General features: G+C 39.5%; 1 protein-coding gene across 5 annotated transcripts in view; it reads left to right on the top strand.

Moving 5' to 3' along the window:
* The window catches only part of TMEM156 (transmembrane protein 156), a 33,096-nt gene extending 5,815 nt beyond the window's left edge, over positions 1 to 27,281 (top strand). For 2 of the 5 annotated variants that reach the window (XM_066385113.1, XM_066385110.1), the window contains exons 2-7: positions 6,839 to 7,108; positions 7,420 to 7,680; positions 11,504 to 11,623; positions 13,814 to 13,894; positions 24,600 to 24,702; positions 26,709 to 27,281. In XM_066385113.1, coding sequence (XP_066241210.1) covers positions 6,844 to 7,108; positions 7,420 to 7,680; positions 11,504 to 11,623; positions 13,814 to 13,894; positions 24,600 to 24,702; positions 26,709 to 26,721 — 843 coding nt within the window. In that variant the 5' untranslated portion in view covers positions 6,839 to 6,843 and the 3' untranslated portion in view covers positions 26,722 to 27,281. The remainder of the gene's footprint in view (positions 1 to 6,838; positions 7,109 to 7,419; positions 7,681 to 11,503; positions 11,624 to 13,813; positions 13,895 to 24,599; positions 24,703 to 26,708) is intronic. The other 3 variants (XR_010751547.1, XM_066385111.1, XM_066385112.1) reach the window with 3 other exon arrangements.
* The last annotated feature ends 578 nt before the right edge of the window (positions 27,282 to 27,859 follow it).

The raw sequence follows: 27,859 nt of genomic DNA, 5'->3' as shown, positions 1-27,859 counted from the left end.
CCCAAACCTGTGTTTCATATACTGTTACCATAAGTTTAAAGTAATCTAAAACTTTGCCCTTTGCCCCCCCAAATATTTCAAATTATCTTCCTCAAATGTTCTATAAATAAATCCATATCTTATCTTCCTATCTAGACTCCCCTGTTCCTGACCTGGTTAGCATAGTGGATGTATCATGTATACACCACATGATCTTGTTTTACCCTTTCCCACTTAATTATCACTAAAGAAGCATCAACATTGGACCCCAAATGGAAAATCGGTTGAGTTTTTGCTACTGAAATTGATACTCTTTTGAATCTATGCCAATTGTTACACAGGCAGATCTTTGACCAAAGGAAACAGCATGGTAGCCCATGTCTCTGTAAATTAGGCAGCAAAACCATAAACTTTCAGTAGATGGTATTCTGGAAGTTAAATATTTTTAAATTGCTGAATTATGCTACAGAATATCTGCTAATGATACAAGATCTTTAGAAACAATTGGCTATGTTTTGTTTTGCTCTACTTTTTAAAGGCAGAACTTATAATAAAATAGAAAAGATCTTATGTATTCAGTTTCATGAATTTTGACAATGGTATGCACCATTGTAACTACCACCTCTTATAAGATACCGATTTTCATCACTCCCAGAAGGATTCCTTCTGCCCTTTCCTGTCAAATCTCCTGCCACCTTCAAGGCAACTTTATGACCTGTGTCATCATAGTATAGTTTTGTGCCTTCTTACGCTTCATATAAATGGAATCATCACACAGTACCTATTTTTGGTACACTAAACTTGTTCATTTAGCCACTGGGTTGTTTCCAGTTTGGGGCTATTATAAATATACTACTTGTACAAATCTTTGTATGAACATATGCTTTCATTTACATTCAGTAAATGTAGTGGAATAACTGAGTATATTTAATTTTATAAGAGACCACCAAAATGGCTGCAATAGCTATGTTTCTAATGGAAAAAGATTCTTATTTTCCCTAGGTCACATTTAATTTTCTGAAGCAATAACTCAGAATATCTATTGTCTGAAATAATCCATCTTCTTCCAAAGTTCTGTGAGACCTAGTTAACAGAGGAATAGCCTAGATATTGGGAAAATATGACGTGACATACAGTGGTTTCTGAAACTCTTATCTGTCAAACAGTGAAGGTTCTATTTTAAATTCCTGCTTATTTTTGAAGGTCAACAGAAAGTTGAAACTTCTGTTCTTATAGCCATACCTTGAAAAACATTCCTATAAAAATATAAAATGTGAAATAAAACATATTTCAAAGTTTATAAATACATAGTTAAACTGATAAGAAAACTTCTCAAAGGGGGAAAATGAGTAGAAATTACATATTCAGATAGGTAAGCAACAGAACAAATCAGTCGCTTCAGGAGCATCTACCAATTCCTGGTGGCCTAGGGTCTCAGTTTCACTGGGCCACAAGCGGGGGACAGAGGCCAAAGAGTAAACAAGGATACTGCAAGGTGTCTAAAATGATTGTTTCTAGTTCTGGGCTATTACAAATTAAAAAGTTGTCGTGAAATTTCATTTACAGGTATTTGTGTGAATATATGTTTTTATTTCTTTTGTGTAAATCCCTAGGAGTAGAATTGTTGGGTGATATGGCAAGTATATGCTTAACTTAAAAAAAAAAAAAAGAGGCCCTGGCCGATTGGCCCAGCGGTAGAGCGTCGGCCTGGTGTGCGGGGGACCCGGGTTTGATTCCGGCCAGGGCACACAAGAGAAGCGCCCATTTGCTTCTCCACGCCCCCCCCCCTCTTCCTCTCTGTCTCTCTCTTCCCCTCCCGCAGCCAAGGCTCCATTGGAGCAAAGATGGCCCGGGCGCTGGGGATGGCTCCTTGGCCTCTGCCCCAGGCGCTAGAGTGGCTCTGGTCGTGGCAGAGTGACGCCCCAGAGGGGCAGAGCATCGCCCCCTGGTGGGCAGAGCGTCGCCCCTGGTGGACGTGCCGGGTGGATCCCGGTCGGGCGCATGCGGGAGTCTGTCTGACTGTCTCTCCCCATTTCCAGCTTCAGAAAAATACAAAAAAAAAAAAAAAATACAAAAAAAAAAAATCATTTCACAAAGTGATTGTACATAGTAGTATTATTCAAAACAGCAAAAAGTAGAAACAACCCAAATGTTCACTGTCAGAGAATGAATAAACTGTGGTATATTCATTCAAATGAATACCACAAATAATTAACTACAGCAACATGACTTAAATATATTAAGAAAAAAAAAATAGTCATAGATGAACACATGCAGTATATTCCCTATATATGCATACCTTTATAAAATTTGATAAATAAAGTCATGTTATTTAGGAATATGTACAATTTGGAAAGACTAAGCTCAAGCAAAGGGGAGATAAACACAAAATTCACGGTAGTGGTTAACCTCTGGGAAGGAAGGAGTGTATAGGGATGGGAAGGGTAGGGTGCTTCAAAGATGTTGGTAATACCCAATAACTTCATCTGTGTGATAGATACATGGTGTTTATTTTATTTTATTTTTTTTGATTAATTTTAATGGGGTGACATTGATAAATCAGGGTACATATGTTCAGAGAAAACATCTCTACGTTATTTTGACATTTGATTATGCTGCATTCCCATCACCCAAAGTCCAATTGTCTTTCGTCACCTTCTAACTGGTTTTCTTTATGCCCCTCCCCTCCCCCATCCCCCTCCCTCTCCTCCCCCAAACCCCGTAACCCCCACACTCTTGTCCATGTCTCTGAGTCTCATTTTTATGTCCCACCTATGTATGGAATCATATAGTTCTTAGTTTTTTCTGATTTACTTATTTCGCTCAGTATAATGTTATCAAGTTTCATTCATGTTGTTGTAAATGATCCGATGTCATCATTTCTTATGGCTGAGTAGTATTCCATAGTATATATGTACCAAAGTTTTTTAATCCACTCGTCCTCTGATGGACACTTGGGCTGTTTCCAGATCTTCGCTATTGTGAACAATGCTGCCATAAACATGGGGGTGCATTTCTTTTTTTCATACAGTGCTATGGTGTTCTTGGGGTATATTCCTAACAGTGGGATAGCTGGGTCAAAAGGAAGTTCAATTTTTAATTTTTTGAGGAATCTCCATACTGTTTTCCACAGTGGCTGCACCAGTCTGCATTCCCACCAGCAGTGCAGGCTGGCACAATACATTTTATATATACTTATATATGACTTGTTTGTAATAAAAGTTTTTAAAAGAAAATAAAGATAGGTCATGTTTCTTTGCTTTTCTTTATAAAGAAAAAATTATGGATATGGGCATTTGTCCAATACTGTAATGTATTTTCCTAATTCTGTTTAGAATTCTATACACTTACTCTGGGAAATGGCAGTTTTAATAGTGGTATAATTCTGTAATGCATATCTATCTCTGGGAGTGAGAATTTAGACGTCTGATTCCCAGCAAATTAATGGCAGTAGTTAAATTCATAAATCCTTGTTTATAGCAATGAGAATATAGCCCATCTGATAACAAAAATGATTGAGTAAAATTCATTTATTTCTTAAAATTACACCAGGGAAGGATATGCCCTCTATTTATTTTCCAATTGAATTATTTAAAACTGAAATTTAAAAACCATCAAAAAATGACCTCATAGCCAAATATAAAGGTTATATCATCAATTCTAGAAAACCCAGTTGGTCACTTAGTGGATAAAACTGCAATATTGACAGTAAAAATTTCTCTATCTCCCTTCTGGGTCATAGCATAATAATATAAAATTCAAAACAGGATAACAGGCAAAAAGAGGAAAAACCACAGAAAATTCATGGCCTTCCTTATTCAGAACAATGCCTGTAACATGAAATATACTTAGTAATATTTATTGAACAGATCAATCTGAAAATCTTATAATTTCACATACTTTTACTAATTTTTGAGTCAGATGTTTCTGAATTTCCTTAGTTAATTCTTCTAGCTTAATCTGTTTCCAATGGCCGAATGTTTTTTGTGGCTGTTCTTTGTCTTCAGTGACCAATTTCAAGCCCCCTCTCCTAAAGGAAAAAATATAAATTTAAAAAGTTGAAAATTTCATGAGATGAAAAATTCTAATGAGAAAAAATAGACAGATGGCAAGAAGGAAGTTTTCAGTATTTGAGTAATATAGAAAGAGCTATGGTGAATTTTCAGCTCCCTCCTGGAACATTATTATGAAGACAAGTGATTTAAAAAAATTAGTCAGTATCTGATTACAACTTTGTTTATAGATATATTTTTAAATTGTGTATTTGAGTCAAATACCCCCATTCCAGAAAGCTTTATAGCAACTCAAGTATGAAATGAGTTTGTAGCTGGAAATCACATGTGAATTATTTCAGAAGCAATTTCAACTATAGAAGGTAATGAACCTTTAATTTATTATGTCATAAAATATCATCAGTAATGAAACAATTTTGGAATTAGTATTAAAGTACAAATTCCACATGTAAAAAAATGAATATCAATCAATAGCTTGCTTTTCTTTTAAGCTGGAACCCTGATTTGTGACTGTAAGTGGTCATTCTAAAAAATGAAGTAGGACCTAACCAGTTGGTTCAGCGGTAGAGCGTTGGCTGGGCGTGTGGAAGTCCAGGGTTCGATTCCTGGTCAGGGCACACAGAAGCGCCCATCTACTTCTCCACTTTTCCCCCTCCCCTTTCTCTCTATCTCTCTCTTCCCCTCCTGCAGCCAAGGCTCCATGGGAGCAAAGTTGGCCCAGGCACTGAGGATGGCTTCATGGCCTCTGCCTCAGGCACTAGAATGGTTCCAGTTGCAGCAGAGCAATGCCCCAGATGGGCCAAGCATCGCCTCCTGGTGGGCAGGCCAGGTGGATCCCAGTCAGGCGCATGTGGGAGTCTGTCTGTCTGCCGCTCCCACCCCCCACTCCTGCTTCTCACTTTGGAAAAATACAAAAAATAAAAAAATGGAGTAATTCTTCTATTGTGTTCCACATTATTTAGAAAATTAAAAATATATATTTTGCCCTATTTGATTATATGAGAAATGGTAAAGAAAGGCATATAAAGGTGGAATTGAACATATTATTTATTTACTTATACCAACAAGTGAGTGTCAGTCAGACTGGGAATATCTGAAAGAGAGGCTACCTATTCCTTTGTTGGTCATTACTGCTAAATAGGGATTCCTGATTTTTATGTCGTGAGCTTTAGTTACTTCTTTGAATTAAATCATATTCCTATCATAAATGAAGTATTAATCTTTAATTTTTACTTTGGAATATGAGTTTGCATTTTAAATAATATACTGCACATTTGTACAAATTTCAAGTGTTTCATACATACTATATACTACTTGATACTACTATAATACCATGAGGTTAGCAGGATCTGAAGTTATTATCTCTATTTTGCTTATGCGAAAATGAGACTCAAGGAGATTAAATTGTTCAAGTGTCTTGGCTAGTGACAGATATAGCACTAGACTAGAGTCTTTGTCTTTTGTTTTGGACTCGGTGTTTTTTCTATTTATATCACCATTTCCATATTTGATGTTTGTCTTCAGACAAGAATACAAATTCTTTCACCTTGTTAAGTTTCCACTTTGGAGGTTCAGGAACTTTGAATAATGGCCATCCAAACATATTAGGTGTTAGTCCCTAGAACCTGTAATTGCCACCGTTGGAAAAAGGGTCTCTACAGAGTGGTTATATTAAGGATCTTGAGATGGGGAGATTATCTTGCATTATCCAAGTGAACCCAAATCCAGTCACAAGTATCTCTATAACAGAAAGGCACAGGGAGATTTAACAGACAGAGAGTAGAAGATAGAGACACATAGGAGAAAGCAATGTGGCCACACAGGCTGAATTTGGAGTGATGCAGCCTCAAGCCAAGGAATGCCAGCAGCCACCAAAGGCTGGAAGAGGGCCAAGGAACTGATTCTGCCCCAGGACCTTTGGAGGGTGCGTGGTCTTGCAAACACCTAGATTTGAGTATATGTGCTGCCAAAGCGAGCATAGACACCTAGATTTTGGACTACTAAATCTCGTGTTGAATTTCTGGCCTTCAGAACTAAGAAAATGAATTTCCTGTTTTAAGCCAGCAAAGTTGTTGCACAGTCTTGGAAACTAATAGAGATACTGTTCAAGTTTTCTGTTCCCTGTTCAACTCCATGCAATTGACTAGAACCTCTAGTGTAGGACAGAAGAATTCAGAAGAACCTAAGGTTTGTCTTTAAAACTTTCCCAGAAGAGGGAACAGTTAAAATGTTAAGGTTTCTTTCTTTCTTTTTTTTGTTTTTAGCGAGAGAGACAGACAGGCAGGAAAGGAGGGAGATGAGAAACATCAATTCTTCGTTGTGGCACCTTAGTTGTTCATTAATTGCTTCCTCATATGTGCCCTGCTTGGGGAGCTCCAGTTGAGCCAGTAACCCCTTGCTCAAGCTAGCAACCTTGGGCTTCAAGTCAATGCCATGGGGTCATGTCTAGATCCCACACTCAAGCCAGCAACCCCACGCTCAAGCCAGTGAGCCCGCACTTAAGCCAGCAACCTTGGAGTTAAGAAACCTGAACCTCTGCATTCCAGGCTGTCACTCTATACACTGAGCCACCGCCTGGTCAAGATAAAATGCTACAGTTTCTAAGTACTTCTTTACAAGGACTGTTCGCTGAAAATTAATAGGGATGTTGATAAATTTAATAAATAAATCTTTAAATGTAGTAGCTATTGTTAATCCATGTAAAAAGAAAGTCCTGTCACTGATTAGCTGGAATAAATATAGTGAATCTGCCTAAGCAAAACTGGGAGCTTTTATTATATATTTATTTGAATGCCCAAAATTCAAAATTTCACAGTAAAGAAAATTTTCTTTTTCTCTCTTTACAGGAAATATGTTGGAGCTATCATGTCTGGAAGTGTGTTTACAACCTAATCTCACCTATTCACCCTCCTTCTTAAATTTTTCTTTTGTGACTTTTCTGCAACCAGTCAGGGAAACTCAGACTATGATGGGAATCTTTCTAAATCACTCCAACTGTCAGAACTTCACCCGGAGGTGCCAAGACATCACAAGTGAATTTAAAATGTGTACCTCATGTTTGATTTGTGAGTCCAAAGAAAACATGGATTTTATTTCTCAGGAACAAACATCAAAAGGTAAATGCAAAGAGAAAGTGAGAATAAAATTTATCAAAGATAAATGAACCTATTCTGTTCAAAAGGGTATTAATAATATATTCCAATTTAAGTTCATTGGCACCGGAATACTCCCTGGGGTGGCTCTTGAGGAGTGACTTTCAGGGCTTTGAGGCATTACTGGTTCTTGGTTTACTTGATTTATTAAAAACAAAATATCCATTTAAAAAACACTTTTTTAAATAGGAGGGAAGAGATTTAGTTTTGAGTTGTATTGCTTTCTTACTAGGTGTAACTATTTTGTGAATAACATTTTCTTAATCTCTTTCTAGTTCTTATCATGAAAGGATCCATGGAAGTGAAGGCAAATGATTTCCATTCACTTTGTCAGCATTTGAACCTCACCGTGGCTCCTACAGCTGACCACTTGGAGGAATATAATGTTAGCTGTAATCTAAACACAAACACTAGGAGTTCAGCAATCATGGCAGAAGATCCAACCAAAGAAGAGGCTATTAGCCATACTTGTGGAATTATGAATTACCCAAATAATTGTATACACATTTCTTTGCACTTAGAAACAGATGCAAAAGGTAAATTTTAGAGGAAATTAAAGGGAATGCCTGACTATTGGTGGTGCAGTGGATAGAGCATTGACCTGGAATGTTTAGGTTATCAGTTCAAAATGTGAGGTTGCCAGCTTGATCCCAAGGTTACTGGCTTGAACCTGAGGTCACAGGTTTGAGCAAGGGGTGCTGGCTCAGCTTGAGCTCGAGATTGCCTGTCTGATCCCTGGTCAAGGCACTTACAAGAAGGAATCAATGTGCAACTAAGTGGAGCAACAAGTTGATGCTTCTCTCTCTCTCTCTCTCTCTCTCTCTCTCTCTCTCTCTCTCCCTCCCTCCCTCTTCCTTTCCTCTCTTTCTTTCTTGCTTTTTCTCTCTCTCAAATAAAAAAAGAAATTAGAAAGAAAAGAGAAATTGTATAAAGGCTATCACAGTAACATCACTGAAAATCAAGTACTTGAAGAATTATATCAATGAAATAATATGGCTGGAAAAATGTTAGCCTTTTAATCTGTTATTATATATTTTTTCAAAATGTGCTTTTCATGGGGCCCAACCATACCTGGAGGCAGAAGAAGCAACGATGGGTTGTGATTTGAGGATCACTAGAAAAACCCTTTACTCTAGAATAAATTTTGGACATGTCCATTAGCTGTGCTTGAGGTAATACTATCACGCTTGGGTATGAAAGTGTAAGATTTATTTTTAAATGTAAATACTCTATTCATGTACATTGTGATACGCTATATGCTATTAAAATCTTATTTTGAATTGATTTCACATGTTCTCTCTTAGAGCTGAGAACCAGGCCTGGATTAAATGGGATTTTTGATGCAAAGCTGGGAAGATGGGCAAGGCTCAGTTGACTAGGGGGAAATGTAGGAACCCAAAAGCCAAAACTGCATATACTTTTGTTTGTTTAAGGCTGATGAACTTCCCCATCACCATCTTCTAAATGACCACAATCAACCTTTTTATTAAGCGGTCTGCCCTCCCTTCACCCACAAAACCTACTCTTGAAGAGCATTTTATGATATAACCATTTAACGAGTGCCTGCTGTATGCCAAGCAGTACCCCAGGCAGTGGGGACACAAAGATAGAGGAATGTAAAACAATGAAACAAGCGCATTCAGTGCGGTCGTGCTATGGCGGAGTAATCTGCTGTGCTGTTGGGTATTCTGGGCGCATGGGAGCCTTTTGAATGACGTTAAAATGGTTTTTGAAAATTTTATTTTGGGGCCCTGGCCGGTTGGCTCAGTGGTATAGCGTCAGCCTGGCGTGCGGGAGTCCTGGGTTCAATTCCCAGCCAGGGCGCACAGGAGAAGCGCCCATCTGCTTCTCCACCTCTCCCCCTCTCCTTCCTCTCTGTCTCTCTCTTCCCCTCCTGCAGCCGAGGCTCCATTGGAGCAAAGTTGGCCTGGGCACTGAGAATGGCTCTGTGGCCTCTGCCTCAGGCGCTGGAATGGCTCTGGTTGCAGCAGAGCGACGCCCCAGATGGGCAGAGCATCGCCCCCTGGTGGGCATGCCGGGTGGATCCCGTTCGGGCGTATGCGGGAGTCTGTCTGACTGCCTCCCCATTTTCAACTTCAGAAAAATACAAAAAAAAAATTATTTTTGCCTGAACTGTGGTGGCGCAGTGGATCAAGCTTCGACCTGGAATGCTGAGGTTGCTGGTTCAAAACCCTGGGCTTGCCCGGTCAAGGCACATATGGGAGTTGATGCTTCCTGCTCCTCCCCCCCTTCTCTCTCTTCTCTTTCCTTTAAAATGAATAAATAAATAAAAATTAAAAAAACAATAAAATTTTATTTTTGAGGCAACTATTTTAAAATCTTATATTTATTTGAAAGCAAACACAAATATATAATACGTATGCATGTTTAAAGTCAAATATGTGACCTCAGAGGAATTTCTCCTGCGAGTTAGTTTGCCCAGAGCATTATAGCCTCAGCAATTGCAGGTGTGTGTGTCTGTGCGGGTGCACGGGAGGGGATATGAGAAAGTCAAGGTCCTCTAGTTCAGGAGTGAGGTCGAAAGGTAGGTTTGGGAAAGGCTATGGAGGGAAGGTGACAATTATAAAATCTGAAAGATAAAGAGGTTTGAATTATAGATACTAATACACTATGTCAATGCACAGTTATGCATTCATTTAACTATAGTTCTTTTTTATATTTTCTAAAACATAAAGGAAAAAATACATTTCTATTATTATGATTTTAAGAGGATTTATTTTTGTGTTAGTGGAAAAAATCTGTAACTTCTAGCCAGAATGAAATAATAGTTACTTTTTGGGTACATAATTCAGAAAGAAAACAAGGGTGCACAAATAAGTGGTCTTGTATTCTGGAAAAACTATATCCATTTTTCCATGTGCAGAAGATTTAAAAAAATTATTCTTATATTACTCTGCTTTGCAAAGATTAATGTGATCTTTTTAAAAAGGCTTATCCGCTAGGCCTAGGGGATGAAACTAAATTTAGTCTAATCTGGTAAATTCACTCAGATACAATAATTTAAACTGTCTCTTTAGTTTTTTTCCCCCAGATTCTTATTTGTTTCCCTTTGGTTCTCTCCTTACATGGTTGTCGGGATGGGGGTATGTGTGCAGCATGAGATGTGGGGAGACACACTCTTCTGTGTTCACGCTGATGCTTTGGGGGCAGTACTGGCTGGCTTGGTTCCAGTTGTGAACATTCCGCTCTTGCAATATTAAGTTAGTGAATGCATAGTTCTTTTTTCATAGCTTGCTCAGTGCCCAGTGATACCTTGGTCACTGGACCCACCTTGGCTCTTGCTGGTGTTGCAAATCTATTCCAGTTAACTGCATGCCTTTTTTTTTTTTTTTTTTTTTTTTTTGCTTAGTGAGAAAAGTAAGTTTGGCAGCTGACAGTTCGTGGAATGATACTAGGGAGGCTGACTGCTGCCCTCCCACTCAACTTCTACCTTTTCTCCATTCAGTCTTAACAATGTTGACTGTTTGTGTAATATATATCCATCCACGGAAGGGGGTCTTGTGAAAGAGATACCCAGATCATGAGCACCACGAGGACAGTCATCCAAGGGGATAAACAAGTTATATATCATGTGAAGTTGAATAAGCACTAGCTATGTTTTGTGTTCAAAGGAAGAAGGTCCAGAAGATGGCTTAGAAAGTCAGTAGACAGTTGTGTCTTGGACATGATAAGGTCGTCTTCATTTAAGTCACTGATTCCTGGGTTGGTTGGCCAGTGTGTCTTGATGAAACCAAAGGAGATTGATTATGCCAAGCTATTGCTGGATGGCGACCATCCTCCTCATATTGATTCACTGTCATCTGAATGAGCAAGTTTTTACCTGTATCTCCATTAAATTTAGGCGGGGGAAATCTCCATGTTCAGTTAATGCACGCACTTGACCTGAGCATCGCTGTGAGAGCCCCTGCAGAAAGGGACTCTGATTGTTCATCTGGCCTGGTCTCTTTTACTTCTTATTCCTCAGCCCAGCCCTTTCTTTTTGTCTCTTTCCCTTTCTTCCCCATCCTCTTCATACTCAATGCATCTTTGTTGATTTGAGGATATAGTTTTTGGCTGCTTGGCTATGTTGTGGTCTTAACCTAGTGATAGAAATGATAGTCAAGTTAACCCTAGAATTTTGGAACTGAAGGGACCCCTGGAAGCCACCTGATTAAGTTTCCTGGTTTAATACCCTCATTTAATATATCAGGGAAAAAATTCACATGAAGTGATGTTATATACTATTTAGCTTTTTAATTAAGGGCAGAATATGTAGTAGAACCCAGCTCTACCAGCACATAGCCTCCTATCTATTGCATCCTTTTATTGTGTTTTTATAGTATTTTTTTTTCTTTGCAGATTTCTCTTGTTCCATGAAGATCATTTGGTATGTTTTAGTAATATTAGTTTTTATATTTTTTCTCATCCTCATTATCCACAAAATACTTCATGCCCATAGGCGGGTGCCGAAGTGGCAGAGTAAGTATTGAGAAATAAATCCGTTATGTGGGGAGATCCGTTTAGTTTCCGGGAATGCCTAATCTTATCTATAGAATTAATTGTTATTTTTTTCTGTTTTTATTGGTTCAATTTATCATTTACTGAGCACCTACTGTATATAAGTGGTGATTTTATTAGTATAAACAAAGATAAGACATAATGTCACATTTGAGAAGCTTCGTGTGTCCTTTTTCTACCTAGACAAATGAACAGGAGGAGAAGGAACACTGAGTGAATCCAAAGCAAGTTGATGGAATGAAGGTTGAGCAGGAACTTAGTGGAAGTGAGGGCAGAAGAGAGGTAGAGGAATAGGGAGTGGTGATCAAGAATTTAGAGTTAGAGATGTTGCCTGACCTGTGGTGGCGCAGTGGATAAAGTGTTGACCTGGAACACTGAGGTCACCGGTTCGAAACCCTGGGTTTTCCCATGTCAAGGCATGTGTGGCAAACAACTATTACTGCTTCCTGATTTCCCCATCTCTTTCTCTCTAAAAAATTAACAAATTAAAAATAAAATAAAAATAGAGTTAGAGATTTTGAGCAGACTGGCCCCAGGTGAGGTGTGTGAGTGGGAGCCAATCGTTAACAAGTGTAAGTGTGTTGGTAGAGTTTGGGCTGGGTTGAACTAAAATGTGGAACTAGAAATCAGGAAAGTAGAGACAATACTAAAAATATTCCATAGCTAATACCATGTTCACCTGTCAGGATAGACACTAACTGTTAACTATCTGGCCCTACTTGTATGTTCCCATGTATATATCTGCCCTGCTGGTGTGTACCCAGCTATATACTGGCTCATCTAGTGTGTTCCCATGAATATCAGGCCTGATCGAAAGTAACTGCTCTCTTAAAGACAAGAGAAAAATGTATCATGAGAATAGGCTTTGGAAGTAGGAGGATATGTTAGAATCTTAATACTACTACTTAATAGTTATGTGACTTTGAGCAAGTTGCTTCTTATATCTGAGTGTCCCTTTTTACCTCTGTAAGACAAGGCAAATCACCATTGCCATACAGGGCTGAAGTAGGATTGAACTAAAGAAATTATATGAGGAGTTTAACATGATGCCTTGCGCATGGCAATTCTCAATGAAGGAGAGTGATACTGTGCTGCTTGTGTTATTTATTTCCCAAGGCTCTTATGTTCTTTACCAGGCAGGCCTGTTAGTCATTTCAGTAAGTCAAACAAATGGTTGCCTCTAGGTCTGAGTGAGTGTGCTATTCATCTTTCGACCAAGTATTTGTTGCAGATATTTCTGAGAGCAGTTTCATATCAAGTTTTGTCTTTGATACCTTAGTATATAAGGCCCCTTAATGCATTAGTTAATAATCACAATATTGTATATTTGTAGAATAACCAAACTTTTCACAAGATTCTCAAAGTATGAAAACAGGGTATGTGCTATCATTTTTATTTTATAGATGAAGAAACCCCTGAGCCTTTGAGAGGTTAAGTGCTTTGTCCAACGTCATACAGCTAAAAAAAAATGTCAGCATTAAGACCCAGGGTCTTTCTAGTTTTCAAAATTATATTAGTTTAAATAAATGTATGTTAAAAACAAACAAACAAACAAACAAACAAATGTATGTTACTTGCAAATAACATAACTTGCTTAGTGTTGAGTTTTCAGATTCATTTCCCCCCATAATTACATATAAAGAGAGAGAGCTCTAGAAACCAGAAAGAACATGTATCCAGAAGGAGTTGAATAATGGAAGTGACATAAGTTCTTATGAACCTCTACCCATACGACAAGCTTAACAGTTTTCAAAGGCTTACTTTACAAACCCAAGCATAAACAGTAATGGGAAATGTCACATCAGTTAAGATATTAAAGATTATTAAATATCAAATACACCTTAAATAGTTTGTATATTATATCTATGTATATATAATAACAGAAATAAGATAGTATTCTATATATAAGAGCTAGGATTTTCACTGAGGAGATGGCATAGTGGCATTTATGGCCGTGGAGAAGTCACTGGTTTTAGAAAGAACCTGTATTTGTTAATGAAAAACAAAGAAAAAGCTCTTAATGTCTTGCTACTCCAGACTGTGGTGTGAATAGCCCATTTTCCTTGGTACTCCTTGGGATCAACATGAGGGATATATTTTAAGAATGCGCTTGTTTACCATCTAAATATTTGCTTTCTTTTCTTGGAATAGGCTATAAATACAAACCTTCATCTCTTCTCTTAAGAAGTGATTCTGAGGAACTTCAAACATTGAATATGCAGGTGATTTCAGGTGAGCTCTGTCACAGGCAAACGGCACACTGCTTAGGAAATTCCAAAGCTTCACCATTTCAATGTAAACTCAAGATCATGAAATCTGAGCTCATTTAAATTAGCCTGGTATCTGGGAGAAAGGAACTGCGGGCAAATGATATCAAGTTTAATATGTCTGATTATCAGGGGACAGTTACAATCAAAACTACCTCCTTAAATAATGGAAAGTTTGCTCAGTTGGCAAGAAGAAATTCACATGGGTAGGCAGAGCTAAAAAGCAATCAGGAATAAGTCTCAGATTTATTTTTAAATGAGACAAGTTATCATTATTTCTCAGAATTGCAAGGAGTAATTGCAGAGTGGGCACGGCTTTTGCTGGAGCCTTTACTTAGCAGAGGGTGTCATTGTGTAAAGAGAATTTCTAAGAGCCCCAATTAAAAAGTTCTCTGTCCTCGCCCAAGAAATAGAGGTGGAATAAGGGAATCCTAATTAGAGCTGCAAGGGGGCTGTTAGCACAGATGCTGTGGTTCCTTCTCCAAATTGTGAAGCCTCCTTCAATTCAAGCTGTCAAGTCGTATTAAAAAGAAAGAGGAAGACTAGGGCATGGGCAAAGGACATTTCACCTCTTCATCAGGGAGAAATAATATCCTTGAGTCTTTTTTTTTTTTTTTTTTGACAGAGACAGAGAGAGAGTCAGAGAGAGGGACAGATAAGGACAGACAGAAGGGAGAGAGATGAGAAGCATCAATTCTTTGTTGCAGCACCTTAAGTTGTTCAATGATTGCTTTCTTATTTGTGTCTTGATGGGGGGGGGGGCTACAGCAGAGTGAGTGATCCTTGCTCAAGCCAGTGACCTTGGGTTCAAGCTAGTGACCTTTGGGCTCAAGCCAGTGACCATGGAGTCATGTCTAGGATCCCACGCTCAAGCCAGTGACCCTGCGCTCAAGCTGTTGAACCGGCTGGATAAGCCATGCTCAAGCCGGCGACTTCAGGGTTTTGAACCTGGTACTTCATGTCCCAGTCTGACGCTCTATCCACAGTGCCACTGCCTGGTCAGGCAATATCCTGAGTCTTTGAAAAGCACAGAATTATGAGTGATATTACTATAGCTCCTCATGTACAGCCAGTGAACAGACTTCTTTGTAGTTTGTGAGATGTTACATAAGGAAACTTCATGTCTGGTGTGTAAACCATGTTCAAAAATAAAAGAAAATTGGCCTGGCTGATGGCTCAGGGGATAGAGTGTCAGTCCAGTGTATGGATGTCCTGGGTTCAATTTCCAGTCAGGGAACACAGGAGAAATGACCACCTGCTTCTCCCCTCCTCCCTCTCCCCCTTCTCTCCTTCTTCTCCTCCTGTAGCCATTGGCTGCTTAGAGCATAGCACTGGGCACTGAGGAGCGCATCAACCTCTGGTGCTAAAAATAGCTTGTTACTAAAGCATTGGCCCATGATGAGGTTGCTGGGTGGATCCCAGTTGGGGTGCATTCAGGAGTCTGCCTCACTATCTCCCTTCTTCTCGCTTAAAATAAAGGAAACTGAAGAAATCCTGAGCCCCCATTGCAGCTACATCTGTAGCCATGTGAAGATTTGCACAATATTTCATTGAGGACTATGCTTCTGAGGTTTTTCTTAGCTATTTACATTAGCAGGTACTCAGCCTCGTGGCCTGAGGAAAAATTGGATTGGGTATACTTACAGAGCTCACTTTTTAAAAAAAATTAGATTTTCTATTCTCAGCAATAGCAGTAAAATTATTAACCTATGAAATTAGCTAAATAGTCATTGGATACTACTAACTAATGGTGGGGAAAGCTGATGGAAATTTTGGGTGGTCAGCGACAATCTCATTTGGTTAATGAAATAAAAATCACAGGGTTGTTTCCAACGGCAAAATTAATTTTTAAAGGGAGAAAATGGCGATTCCCCTGGTGTCCGTCTTATCCTGTGTATGTGCCTGACGTCCACACTCCAGGAATATTTTAACTGGCTCTGTAGGGCTTTCTGGTTGCCTTAGGGAATCCCAAACCTTTCTCTTTTCAAGTCCTAATTTCGAGTACTGCAGCCTTGTCTGAGAAAAAGTCAGTAGTTCCCCTGTCAGCATAGATAATTGGGGAATCAAAAATTTAAAGTTCTAGCTAACCACAAGACTAACCTCACTCATGGTATTTATGAGCCTGTGATTTTCATTCACCAGAGAAACCTGCTTAGATATTCTTTCCCTTTAATAGCTCTCACTAAAAAGCCCCTGGCTTTATTAACGGATATATAATACTAATGTTTAGAGTAGGCCAAGGAATGGTGGCCTGTTTTTTTTTGTTTTGTTTTTTTTTTAAATGAAGAGCCTTTTTGAGGCTTAGTATCTTAAGAGGAAAGAGAAGCAGAGTCTTCCTTGTTATTTATATTCCTTTAACCTAAATGCAGTTTTTCCTTCTCCCATTATAAGTTGCTCTTTCTGAAAGAGGAATGGAAAGGAAGTAATGTCTTCCCAAGTGCTGTTTTTCAGGCCTCTCTTTGTGATGATGGATTATAGGCAGCAGTGAGAATGTAAGAAAAAAAAATGTGCCAGCGTGGTTCTCTAGAGAAGCAGTAACACAAGTTTAAAAAAAAAATGTCGTTCAAAGAGAGCAGTGACTGTAGTCACATTCAGCAGAACAGCTTGCTGTCGACTCTTGGCTGTCCGTTACGGAATGTCTCTCCGGTTGTTCATGTCTTACAAAGGAAGTATTGTTACACATGTGCACACAGAGCTATAGATAAGCTTACAGCCTCAGACAGACAGAGAAATAAGGAGAGATTACCAAGACCCTGGCACTGTGCAGTGCCTGGCATGTGATGTGGCGGGGGCACAGCAAACACGGAGGTAGTACCTGAGTCTCATGGCTGTAGCAAAAGACGTGGTACATGGCCCTGGCCAGTTGGCTCAGTGGTAGAGCGTTGGCCTGGCGTGCAGGAGTCCTGGGTTCGATTCCCGGCCAGGACACACAGGAGAAGCGCCCATCTGCTTCTCCACCCCTCCCCCTCTCCTTCCTCCCTGTCTCTCTCTTCCCCTCCCGCAGCCAAGGCTCCATTGGAGCAAAGATGGCCCAGGCACTGAGGATGGCTCTATGGCCTCTGCCTCAGGTGCTAGAATGGCTCTGGTTGCAATAGAGTGACGCGCCAGATGGGCAGAGCATCGCCCCCTGGTGGGCGTGCCGGGTGGATCCCAGTCGGGCACATGCAGGAATCTATCTGACTGCTTCCCCATTTCCAACTTCAGAAAAATACACACACACACACACACACACACACAAAAGACGTGGTACAGAATCAGATCCCAAGCTTTCATACGCCCCTAGTACTTTCTTCCTTGCTTGGAGAAGCACAGTGGCCTATGTTGCCTGTCTTGGCATTACTCTATTTTACATTTCACTTATTTGACTAATATTTTTACATAGGTGATGATTTTTGTCTTATTCACCTTTGGATCCTTGTCCCTATGTACAGTAGTTCATGGACAACAAAAGCATGAGCAAGAAATGAGTCTTGGGGGTTGGGAAAGGCGAAATAAACAAAAAGACAAAGAGTGATCAGAAGGGACATAACTCGACCTCATTAAAGAGCATATGACACACTTTAGAGAATTGCTAAGGATATCAAAGAGTAATGAACAACACTGACCACCTTGAAGAAAGGATTTTGAGATTTATGCAAAAGCAACTTTCGAATGCATCCCTAGAAACAATGCTTAATGAGTTGACCATATTGGGATATTAAGGCCAGGGGCAGAAACAGTAGACTGGGCCCCAAATCATTGGATGCAAACAATGGAAACCAACATGGCTAACTTGGCAGAAAAGAAATTTATTGGAAAACCAATAAGGAACCAATAGAAGCAGCAGGAAGATTAGGGAATCTGAACTTGGAAAATAAAGAGGAATGAAGAGAGGCCAGGCAGCTAAGAATACATCTGAAGTCACAGTACGGGAATGGCTTGGTGAGAATGCCTCTGTTGGTGTCACCACCATTGGATGCTTTCTCTGAGCTGCCAGAGCTACCCTTAGACCACCTGGCAATTCTGCATCTCTTCCTAGATTGCAAGTCTCAAGGGGGAGCGTCTGATTGACTGAGCGTAGGCGTGGATGCCGGGAGTGGGAGGCTCCGCACTCTGTCTTCCTGCACACTTGAGAGTCCACTTGAGATACCCACATGCTGGACAGCCAGTAAAGAAATACCTACAGCACTGTTTCTGGGGTTACAGCTTCCCCTCCCCTGCTACATGAGTCAATGTCGGTGATCATTTTCTCTGTCCCCTCGATGTCCATCAAAACCACTGAAAGTTTTTAAACTTGAAATTCTTCACCTTCAAGTATTCAACCACAATCTACTGAACACTGACCATGCAACAGGTATTATGTTAAGTGTCGATGACACAGTGGCACATACCGCAGCACAGTCACTGCCTTCAGAGAGTGCACATCACGGTTCAGGAGAGTTCTTCCAGTTGCTTTAGGAGAAGGGAAACCAGTTAAACTATAAACACTCCTAAGCACCTCCTATATGCACGTTCTTTCATATACACTTTACTTTATTTCATAAAAACCTCGCTTTTTTCCCTGATGAGACAACTGAAGCTATGAGAGTTTAAGTGAGCCAAAGCCACATCCTAGCAGATCAGGGATCAACTCAGTTCTGGCCAATGGATGCACTTTCTAGCACCCCAATGGCCATGGAGAGCGGCAGAGTTTACCTCTGTGGTTCAAGCCACAGATCAAAACTCTTTATGCTCTTTAACATTTAACATTGGAAACTGAGATATTTCCTCTAGAGGGTTGTAGAAGCTTGTATGAGATATGAGACATGTGAGTCATTCACAAAGTTTTAATGTAGATGAGTTTGTCGAGACCATGAAGGAAAGAAAATGAAACTTTATAGTGAAAGAGAATTACTGCGTGCCAAAAGTGGCCAACCCAGTCATTTGTATTACCCCCAAATAAAACTAATGGCACTGTAAAATTGTAATTTGCAACATGCTTACGGCCAGTATCATAAAGACTGAGCAGGTTTCAATTTCCTCCAGAAGAAAAGATAAATTACTAGTGCCTGACGTCTAACAACCAAGCAAGATAACATGGAAATTCAATTTTTACTTGCTTAAACTATGATATTTATGACTCTTAAAATACAGATTTGAGTTCATAAAACAGTAAAGGTTATAGATATCTGCTTGTTACAGAATGGATCAAAATGCAGAAGGTGACTATACGCAGGAAGAAATTCATAAGTGTGAAGAATTATAGGCAGAATAGGGTGACATTTTACTCACTCATTGAGTGCCTTTATGTGACAGCCATTTATGCCAGGTATGAAAGAACTGATGATAAAACATATGCAGATAGACAGATAGACATTTTCTCCACCTTTGAACGGACTCTGCCTGCCTGAACCATCCTGCTTTCCTCGCCACCCCCTACCACCTCCCCTCCTTCCACCCTGCCTTTGTCTAGGAAACTCCAACCTTGTCTGAAGCTGACACCTCCCAGATTAGGTCAATTCCTCTTACTACACACCCCCATAACACCACAAACCTCTCTTTGTGGTATATTTATTAATCTTGCTATTTGATATTTTTGTGTTATTATTTGATTGATGTCTCTTCCATCAGCCAGGTAGCTCATTGAGGTCAGGGACACCATCATATATTACTCATCACCACATGCCCAGCTGATAGCATAGTGCAAATAAGGGCACATAGTTGGTGCCCAATAAATATTTATCAAGTAAATACAACTCTACATCGAGTATGTTGAAAGAGAGGCTGCCACAAAGACCTTTTAAATACCACCCCCTCCCAAATGATAACTCTTGATAATACCTATCCAAAATAATGAAATGAAAATGGATCAACACTTCATCAGTTTCATTCCTTGGAGTATTAAGGATATCTGTAGGGTGAATGAACTGAAAACAGTGTCAGTGGCTCAGAATATTTGTTGAAGGACTTTATTTTTCAGCTTTAGCTGTTAATTCTAGTAATTTTGCAGTAATTTATTCTACCATCCTCATTTGATTTTCACATTGGCCAGATTTGGAGCAGATGAGTAGTTTTAGGATTGCTGTTAATGATAACAGATGGAGCTCTGTACATAGTCGAGAGTTGGCACCTTGAACAATGGACATCTATTTTGAGCTACCATGATTGGTTCTATTAACCCTGAAAGGCTACTAGCTATCTTGGTCTCGTACAAAAGTGCCAATGTTCTCTATGTGATGGAAAGGATAGAATGATGTAATGCAATATTGAAGTTCTGCATTGCTGTAGCAACAGGAAGAAGTCATTAAGACTGGAAGGTTTTCTGAAGCCAGATTAGAGAACATAGAAAGAACCATCACACCATCTGAAAATTTACACATCCATCTTGACCACAGTCATCTGTGAAGATTAACTTGAATTCCTGTATTTTTGGAGAAGCTCTTATGAGGCAACCAAGTACTTTGTGGGTAGCAGTTTAGACATTTATTGCCACTGCCTCCACGGAGGGGCATGGCTGACTCTCCTGAAGATGACGGAGAGACAGGACACCCTGAGGCCACCATTTCTAAGGTTAGCTGTCCTTACCCTTCTCCTGCTGAGCAGGTCCCGCTAAATTCTGAGTGAACCCCTTGAGTGGGCTTAAAAAGATGCTGGTAAAAATATTGTTTTGTAGGTCACAGAGCTTTCTACTTTTCAAAGTACATCAAAATACACCTGTACTACTCACTTTACTCTTACCTTCATTTTCCCCCTTTAAGCCTCAAGGCAGCCACATTAGCTTTGCCGAAGTGTTCATGACCTCAATAGTTCAGGTGTCAGTAACCACTGTTGGACTTTCATACGAAGTGTGTGGGGTGAGGCTAGACCTTGCCAGCTGAGGCTGCCTGGTTGCTGTGCCCCACAAAGCCACACAAGGTGCCCCATGTGGGTGCATTGACCCTGTCTGGACCCTCCCTTCAGGCCTGTGGGCTCAGCTTCCTGCAGCTGTGGACACCAAGAAGGACCCATTGTGTAATCCTTCTCCCATCAATAGGTTTCCAAAATCAAGAGGCCAATGTATTAATTGACAAATAGTAACACAATTGGGAGGAATCTGTGCCAAAGCGTTTCTGACAGCAAGCACATGTGTCCTCTCTCCTTAGATAGAAGCACACGGGAAGTCAAACCACAGCCAAGGCTTGTTTGGTGGCCCTTACTGTGGATGCCTTTGCCAACATAGCTGGAGGGGCCGTCTTCCTCAAAGTAGAGTAGTTGGCTCATTTAATGAAGCAATTTTAACATTTAACAGACGTTGCCCTGAGGGTCATTTCTGAAGATGACTGTCTTTCTGCTCTGATTATGGGTTGATTTGATGGATCAACTCTCAGAGGACAATCTTATTTTCCTTATCTCCAAATTCCTAGGTGGCATCCCAGTTGACTGCTTGTTCTGCTTCTAACCGTACTCTTTTATCAAGAAATATGAGGCACAAAGACATGAAATGACATTCTTTCAGCCATTCACCGCGTCTCTACTGAGGACCCACTGTGTGTCATGCTCCAAGGCGGCCTCTGGGGAATGCACGTGCCTAAAATACACTCTTTGTACATAAGAAGGCAGACAAATAAGCAACTGCAGCACAACTGGATAAATTCACTCTCGGGGAAGTCGAGGTCACAGAGGGTCCCCTGTTGTATGGACACCTAATCTCGCTGACAACTCCTTGTTTCACGTTGTTTTTAGATATTTTGACTTGCCAATGTAACAACCAAATAAAATATAGTTGAACAAGTCGTTTTGGAGCTGAGAGTATAAAAAAATCAATGGGGTAGATTTCCTGAGCAGCTAAGAGAGCCTGGGAGGATGAGGAAGTTTTAGATGTGCCCTCACGGTGGGAGATGTGCCTTGTCTTTGACACGAGAACCGTCAGGAGCAAAGTGAAGCACACACCTTGCGAGTGTCTGCTGCTCCGCGGGAACCAGAAATTACCTTGGAAGGATGAGCTGAGGTTAGATTCCAGATGTTATACATATAAAAAAACTTTTGAAAAGTGATAGAAATCTTTTTTAAAAAAACGATCAGATGGCAACCTGGACATTGTGATGGGCAGTGTGACGGGTTTTCTTCGAGAACATAAGGCATGGCGTTTTATTTTTAATCAAAGTTTCTACTGCTGGAAACCCATTTTGTTCACTAATTCAGCCAGGTCAAAACTCCAACTGGGCTTCTTTTTATTTTTTTAGGCTCTTCTGCAGTTCCTAGAAAAAAAAAAGTCAAAGAAATGTTTGCTTCAGAGATTTGACAAATTCATGAAAAGACTTCTGTGAAGTTTTAAAAAAAATTTGGCTGCTTCTACTGCTTTAACTAGTATTGGTGAATTAATATTATTTGAAAGAGATTCTATTTTCCAGTGTGGAACTAAAAAAAATTTACTCATTTTAACTATTCTGAAGAAGTTATTAAAATAACATACATTTTCCTTTTTTGCCTTTTTATTAATTTTTCAGAAGTTTTGTTATTAGCATATAAGTTACATGATGCTGGATACTAGAAGAAACAGAGTATAGTGCCCCACTAGAGAGTTACTTTGGACTAGCTAGTCATAATTTTGACAGATAAAAGCTTTCTGCAGTGAAATATGATTAGACCATATTATGATATTTCAGCAAACCAAAATGGTGAATAAGCAAATGGTAAGCAGTTTGGCTTTCAGACTAAAGGAGCTCTGTTAATTTTCTTCAGTAATTACTTAGTTTCATTAATAGGCTTTTCTGATCTTTTAACCTAATTGTCTAGACAATTATTTGCATGGTAAGTTCTTTCTGAAGCTTTAATGTGCATCAGAAGCAACTTGGACATCTGTGAACAGGCTATCAAAGTTAAAATGTATAAGCCCTTCGAGCCAGGAGTTCTAGTTATATTAATTTGTCCTATAGATTTACTTACGTGGGGAAGACATGATATATGTACAATGTTTATTGCTAGTATATTCACAATGTAAAAATTAGACACAATCTAAATAGGAGGCTGTTTAAAGGCATGATGATAGATCAAGTCTAGGGACTGCCAGGAAGTTGTAAAAAGGAATGAGAAAGTGCTTATGAGAAAGTGCTTATGTGAAAAGATCTCTAAGATATATCTATCCTTAAGTATGTGTGTGCATAGTATGCTACCAAATTGTGTAAAGAATGAATGACAAAAGTAACATATACATATGTATAAAAGTATAAATCTATCTATCTATCTATCTATCTATCAATTTTATCAATAAACAAAAAATAAATAATCTTGGTTGCTGGTGGCAGAGGAAGGGGAGAAGGAAAGAAAGTATGTACTATGTTGCAAAGCGATTGTCTGGGATACGGGGTAACAAGGAGACATTTCACTGAACATCCCTTCTTAGTTTAAAAAGTTTTAATAGGCCCTGGCTGGTTGACTCAGTGGTAGAACATCGGCCAGGCATGTGGATGTCCCGGGTTTGATTCCTGGTCAGGGCACACAGGAGAAGCCCCCATCTGCTTCTCTACCCCTTGCCCTCTTTGCTCTCTCTCTCTCTCTCTCTTCTCCTCCTGCAACCATAGCTTGATTGAAGTGAGTTAGACCTGGGCGCTGAGGGTGGCTCCATGGCTTCTGCTTCAGGTGCTAAGGAGAGCTCGGTTGCTGAGCAATGGAGCAATGCCCCATATGGGCAGAGCATCGCCCCCTAGTGGGCTTGCTGGGTGGGTCCTGGTTGGGGCATATGCAGGAATCTGTCTCTGTCTCCCCTTCTCTCAATGAATAAAAAAAAGTTTTAATCATTTGAATATATTCTTTATTTAAAAAATTAAATAAAAAAATTAAGTTTTTCATAGTAAAAAATTTTTTTTTCTAATTAAAAGAAGAAAATTCCACAAGGAAGTTTGGTTGTATTTCTCTTTTGGTCAACTATACCCGTGTTTAATCACCTTCTTGGATAAGAGGCATTATATTCTTGATGACGCTGAAATCCTCCTTTTTGATTTATCTTCTTAAGAAGCACCTACCTACTTCTCTTTACATTATAGGTCACCTCATTTCCATTTACATTCAGGACTTTGTATAAAAAGCAGAGACATCTGTGAAGCAAAACCCACATGTATTATGTAGAACTGAAATTTCAGTATAAAAACTAGAAAAGCAAGACTCTGGACCTCAGTGGAATAAAAGAGATACCATTATGTTGTAGACATGACATTTCATCTTCTACCTTGAAGTCAGCTGAAGATAATATTAGAAGAATTTGACAGAGTCACTTAAAAAGACTGACTAGAAATCATCTAATTTGTAACTTTGCTTCTTGGTTAAATTGTCTCTCTGTAATAAAAACATCATAAATATTCTTCTTAAGGACATATTCCAACAATATACAAGAGAAAACGCTTTCAGTCAGTTTCCAAACAAAAATTCTTTTCTTGCTACTTGACAATGTATTTAGTTTTGTTTTTTTTTCTCTAGTTTGCTCCTTTTTAACTGTACTGCAGGTCTTTTCCCCAGGGCGTGGGAGCAGAGAAATGATGAAAGGAAAGATAGAGTTGGGAGAAATGGGTTAAAGGTATCAGAGTTGTAGGCAGGAAATTTAGTGAGTGGTGGAAACTGCCAAAATCCTCTCTAGATGGAGGGCTTGGTTCTCCTACTATATTAGAGAATATTGTGTCAGTCTGTGCATTGTTATTGACTAAAGATAGACTAAAACAGCTCTCCTTCTTAAATTGTAGGGCCCGCGCGGAGGCAGCCCTCGACTCAGTTCAAGGAAGGGCTTTCCCCAATACCAGAACTAGAAGTTCCTCCCACGATGCAACAGCACAAGCAGTCTACACGGTGAGTGTTGGTTTGGCTTTAAGGATGGTTTTACTTTATTCATTATAAACATGAAGAGATCCAAGGAGGTAAAGTGTATTTCAAACTATGTTTCTATTTGAGTGTAGGAAATGGAAAGTGATGAACTTGCAAAATCAGCTCTTATGAGTTAGACGACATGAAAAAGAATTACTTTTTTCTCCAAGGTGTAGGAAGGACCAGTAAACTAATCTCTTGTCTGTTAAACAACATGTGCCCCGGAGATGTCAGCTCATCCCTTGGTACTGTTTCCTGGGGTTGAGTCCTAATTCTAGCAGGCTGATTGTTTCATTGGGAACATGAGAAGAGAGAATGTAAATCTATAAAGCAGAGCTATCCATTGACCCCTTAATTACTAAAATGAAAAACTTCTCTAAATTTAACATCTGATAATTAATTCTAGACTAATGCACATTGTTTTACATGTATTTGAATTCAAAACTGTGGTCAGAGTTCTCTTAGAAAATTTTTTTTTTCATTCATTCAACAAGTATTTATTAAGTAGATATTATGTTAAAGGCACAATTGATAGCCATTGTAGGGGCTATTAAAATTGTAAGAGGGAAGAGGAGGGAAACTAGCATTTATTTGTATCCTTTTGTGCTTGGTGGTGATAGGTTAGATTATTTATTCTTCATAATACTTGTGCAGTTATCAAAATCCTGGTAGGAAATTGATGGTATACTCAAACTGAATAATTTGTGGGGAGTTTAATAAAGGGTCTATTAAGCTAGGAAGTGGGAAAACCAAAAGGAGAATGTGACTCCGTTGGACTGGTAAGTGGGGGCACTGCTACTGTCCCTAAGACTAAAGGAACCCAGAGAGACAGACCCGTGCACACACACACACAGCTGGAGTATGTGAGGAGGGCAGCTGACAGGAGCTATGACCCTCAGGGGACACCACAGCCTGTGGCTGCCGTGGAGAGAGACTATAGGCATCCCAACGTGGCTGTTCTCCCTTTCCCCTCTGTGCTAGTACTTCCCACAGGCCGTCTCAGCCAGAGCCATAGGACATTGAAACCTGGTCAGGGCAGTTCCTATAGATTGACCCCCTAGAGGACCAAGCAGGGTGGAAAAACAGTGGAAAGCAGATCTGAAAAGGCAACTGCAGGAATCCAGCATAGGTGGCTCAGTATATCTAACTGGAAACTAAGCACCAAGGATGTGTTTGTTTGGGTTTTTTTAGGGCTAAAGAGAGGCTGGTCTTAGTAGCTAGGTCTCAGTGCAGTCAGGGTCTGCTCTCGGCTCAGACATTTCTGACTAGACTATAATGTAATCACGTAATTGTTTCAATGGAATATTACTGGATATTACTATGCCTGATTCTGGTCCTCATTCTGGGATGCTCAGCCTGGCATTTGTGCATTCAGCAAATGCTTGTGCCAAGAAGTCTGCTACTCATTGGCAGAAAGAACATGCAGTCAGTGGAGAAATCAGATTAGGGGACTCTTCATTCCAAGAGCGTCAAGTAACATCGTAGAGGCATTCAGAGGGAACTTGGGGAGCATAATGGAAAGAATCCACATTCAGAAGATTTGTGGCCTAGCATTTAATAGATGTTCAATAAGTATTTTTTGAGTGAAGGTCCAGCTTCTGTGTCTCTCGACGAGAATCAGGGAATGTTATAACCAAAAGAAACTTGCGTGACTACTCATACTTTAATTTTACGGAAGTGAAGAATAACCTAAACATATCGTGGTGGCAGAAGTTGGATAAAAGCCTAGGATTCCTGACTCCTAGGCTGAGACGTTTATTACCACTAACCACACCATCTTCCCGGACATCATGGAGGCTTGATTGCTTAACAGAATTGGATAAAGCCCTTAATCAGTGACTTTTGGAAGATTTTTAGTATTTTTATAAGACATGGGTTTGATAAATGGTTTTTAAAATTCTTTCCCACTAATTCTCTTCATGTAGTACTTAACTAAACTTTTGTGTAACTAATATTTGTCCCCTCCCCCTTTTTTTTCTCTTAACCTTCAGACTATCCTTCTGAAGTCCCTTGGACAATTTGGACCAAACCCTTTTGAAGAATACTCATAATTTTATGTTGGGAATGAGTTAACTGGTAAATATGAGTCAAGTTGAGGATGCACAATAGAAAATAGCAGAAACGCTAATTGGTTGATGAAAAAAAACAAACAAACAACTAGCTCAAGCACACTCTTTGGACCCATGAGATCAAAGAAACGAGAGTTGTTGTTTTTTCAGGAAGCCATTATGAGTCAAGGAAACAAGCTGATGAAGCCCATGGAAATAGCAGGGGAATGCTTACTCTTCTTGTTTATCCATCACCATACAGCTTACAGTGGCCCAAGATTTTGATTTTGAGGAATCAGAAACAGGGTCAAGGGTGAAAATCTTTTATCTCATCGACTCACATTGCAGATTCTGTTTGGATGGGTTTTCCTGGGCAGATGGATTCTTTGTCTTTGGCAAGTTCCTTCAGAGGGCCTGGGATGTTTGTTTATACATCTTGTTTGGATTTATATGTCATGTCCTTTTTTGGCACCGAGGATGTTTAAAAAAAATTCAAAGATACTAAAATAAAATGAATTTAAGTGAAATATTAAGTGAAACTTTGTCATTTAACCTTAATGGCAAAATGTGTCCTCTGATTCTTTTGGCTTTCGTATTTTTATAGCTATCATCGGTGTCAGGAATAATTATAGTGATTAATTGCAAGAAAAGTACATAGAGATAAGAAGACTGTTTTCTTATTGAAAAATATAAAGATACCATCCCAGAGTTAAGGTGGACTTTAATCTCCTGACATCATTATTTGGTTACAATTGCTTAGCTGAGTAGACTTCCAGACTCGAGGATTCTGCTAGCCTGACTTGTTCTTGTCTGTGTATCCCTGATTAATAGGTGAGTCAGGCTCAGGTTTGAAATACTCAGCAGGAGTTTAGTGGTGTCACACTCCATGAGGTATGGGCATGATACAATTTCTGCGAAGCCAAGTTATTATTTCCTTGCACATCCCTTATTATGTTCAGACAAAAGACTTGGAAATCAGTGGGAACTTGGCTCACAAAAGGCATAAATTAGGCTTCAAGTTCTGCTAAATCGTGTCAGCTTTCTGGAAGCTAATTTCACTTATTTATTAAAATAATAGACTTTAACAGATACCA

This window comes from Saccopteryx leptura, chromosome 5 (assembly GCF_036850995.1).
Source record: "Saccopteryx leptura isolate mSacLep1 chromosome 5, mSacLep1_pri_phased_curated, whole genome shotgun sequence".
Classification (NCBI taxonomy): Eukaryota; Metazoa; Chordata; class Mammalia; order Chiroptera; family Emballonuridae; genus Saccopteryx; species Saccopteryx leptura.
The sequence above is the reverse complement of the archived record's forward strand: the minus strand, read 5'-3'. Positions and strand labels throughout refer to the sequence as shown.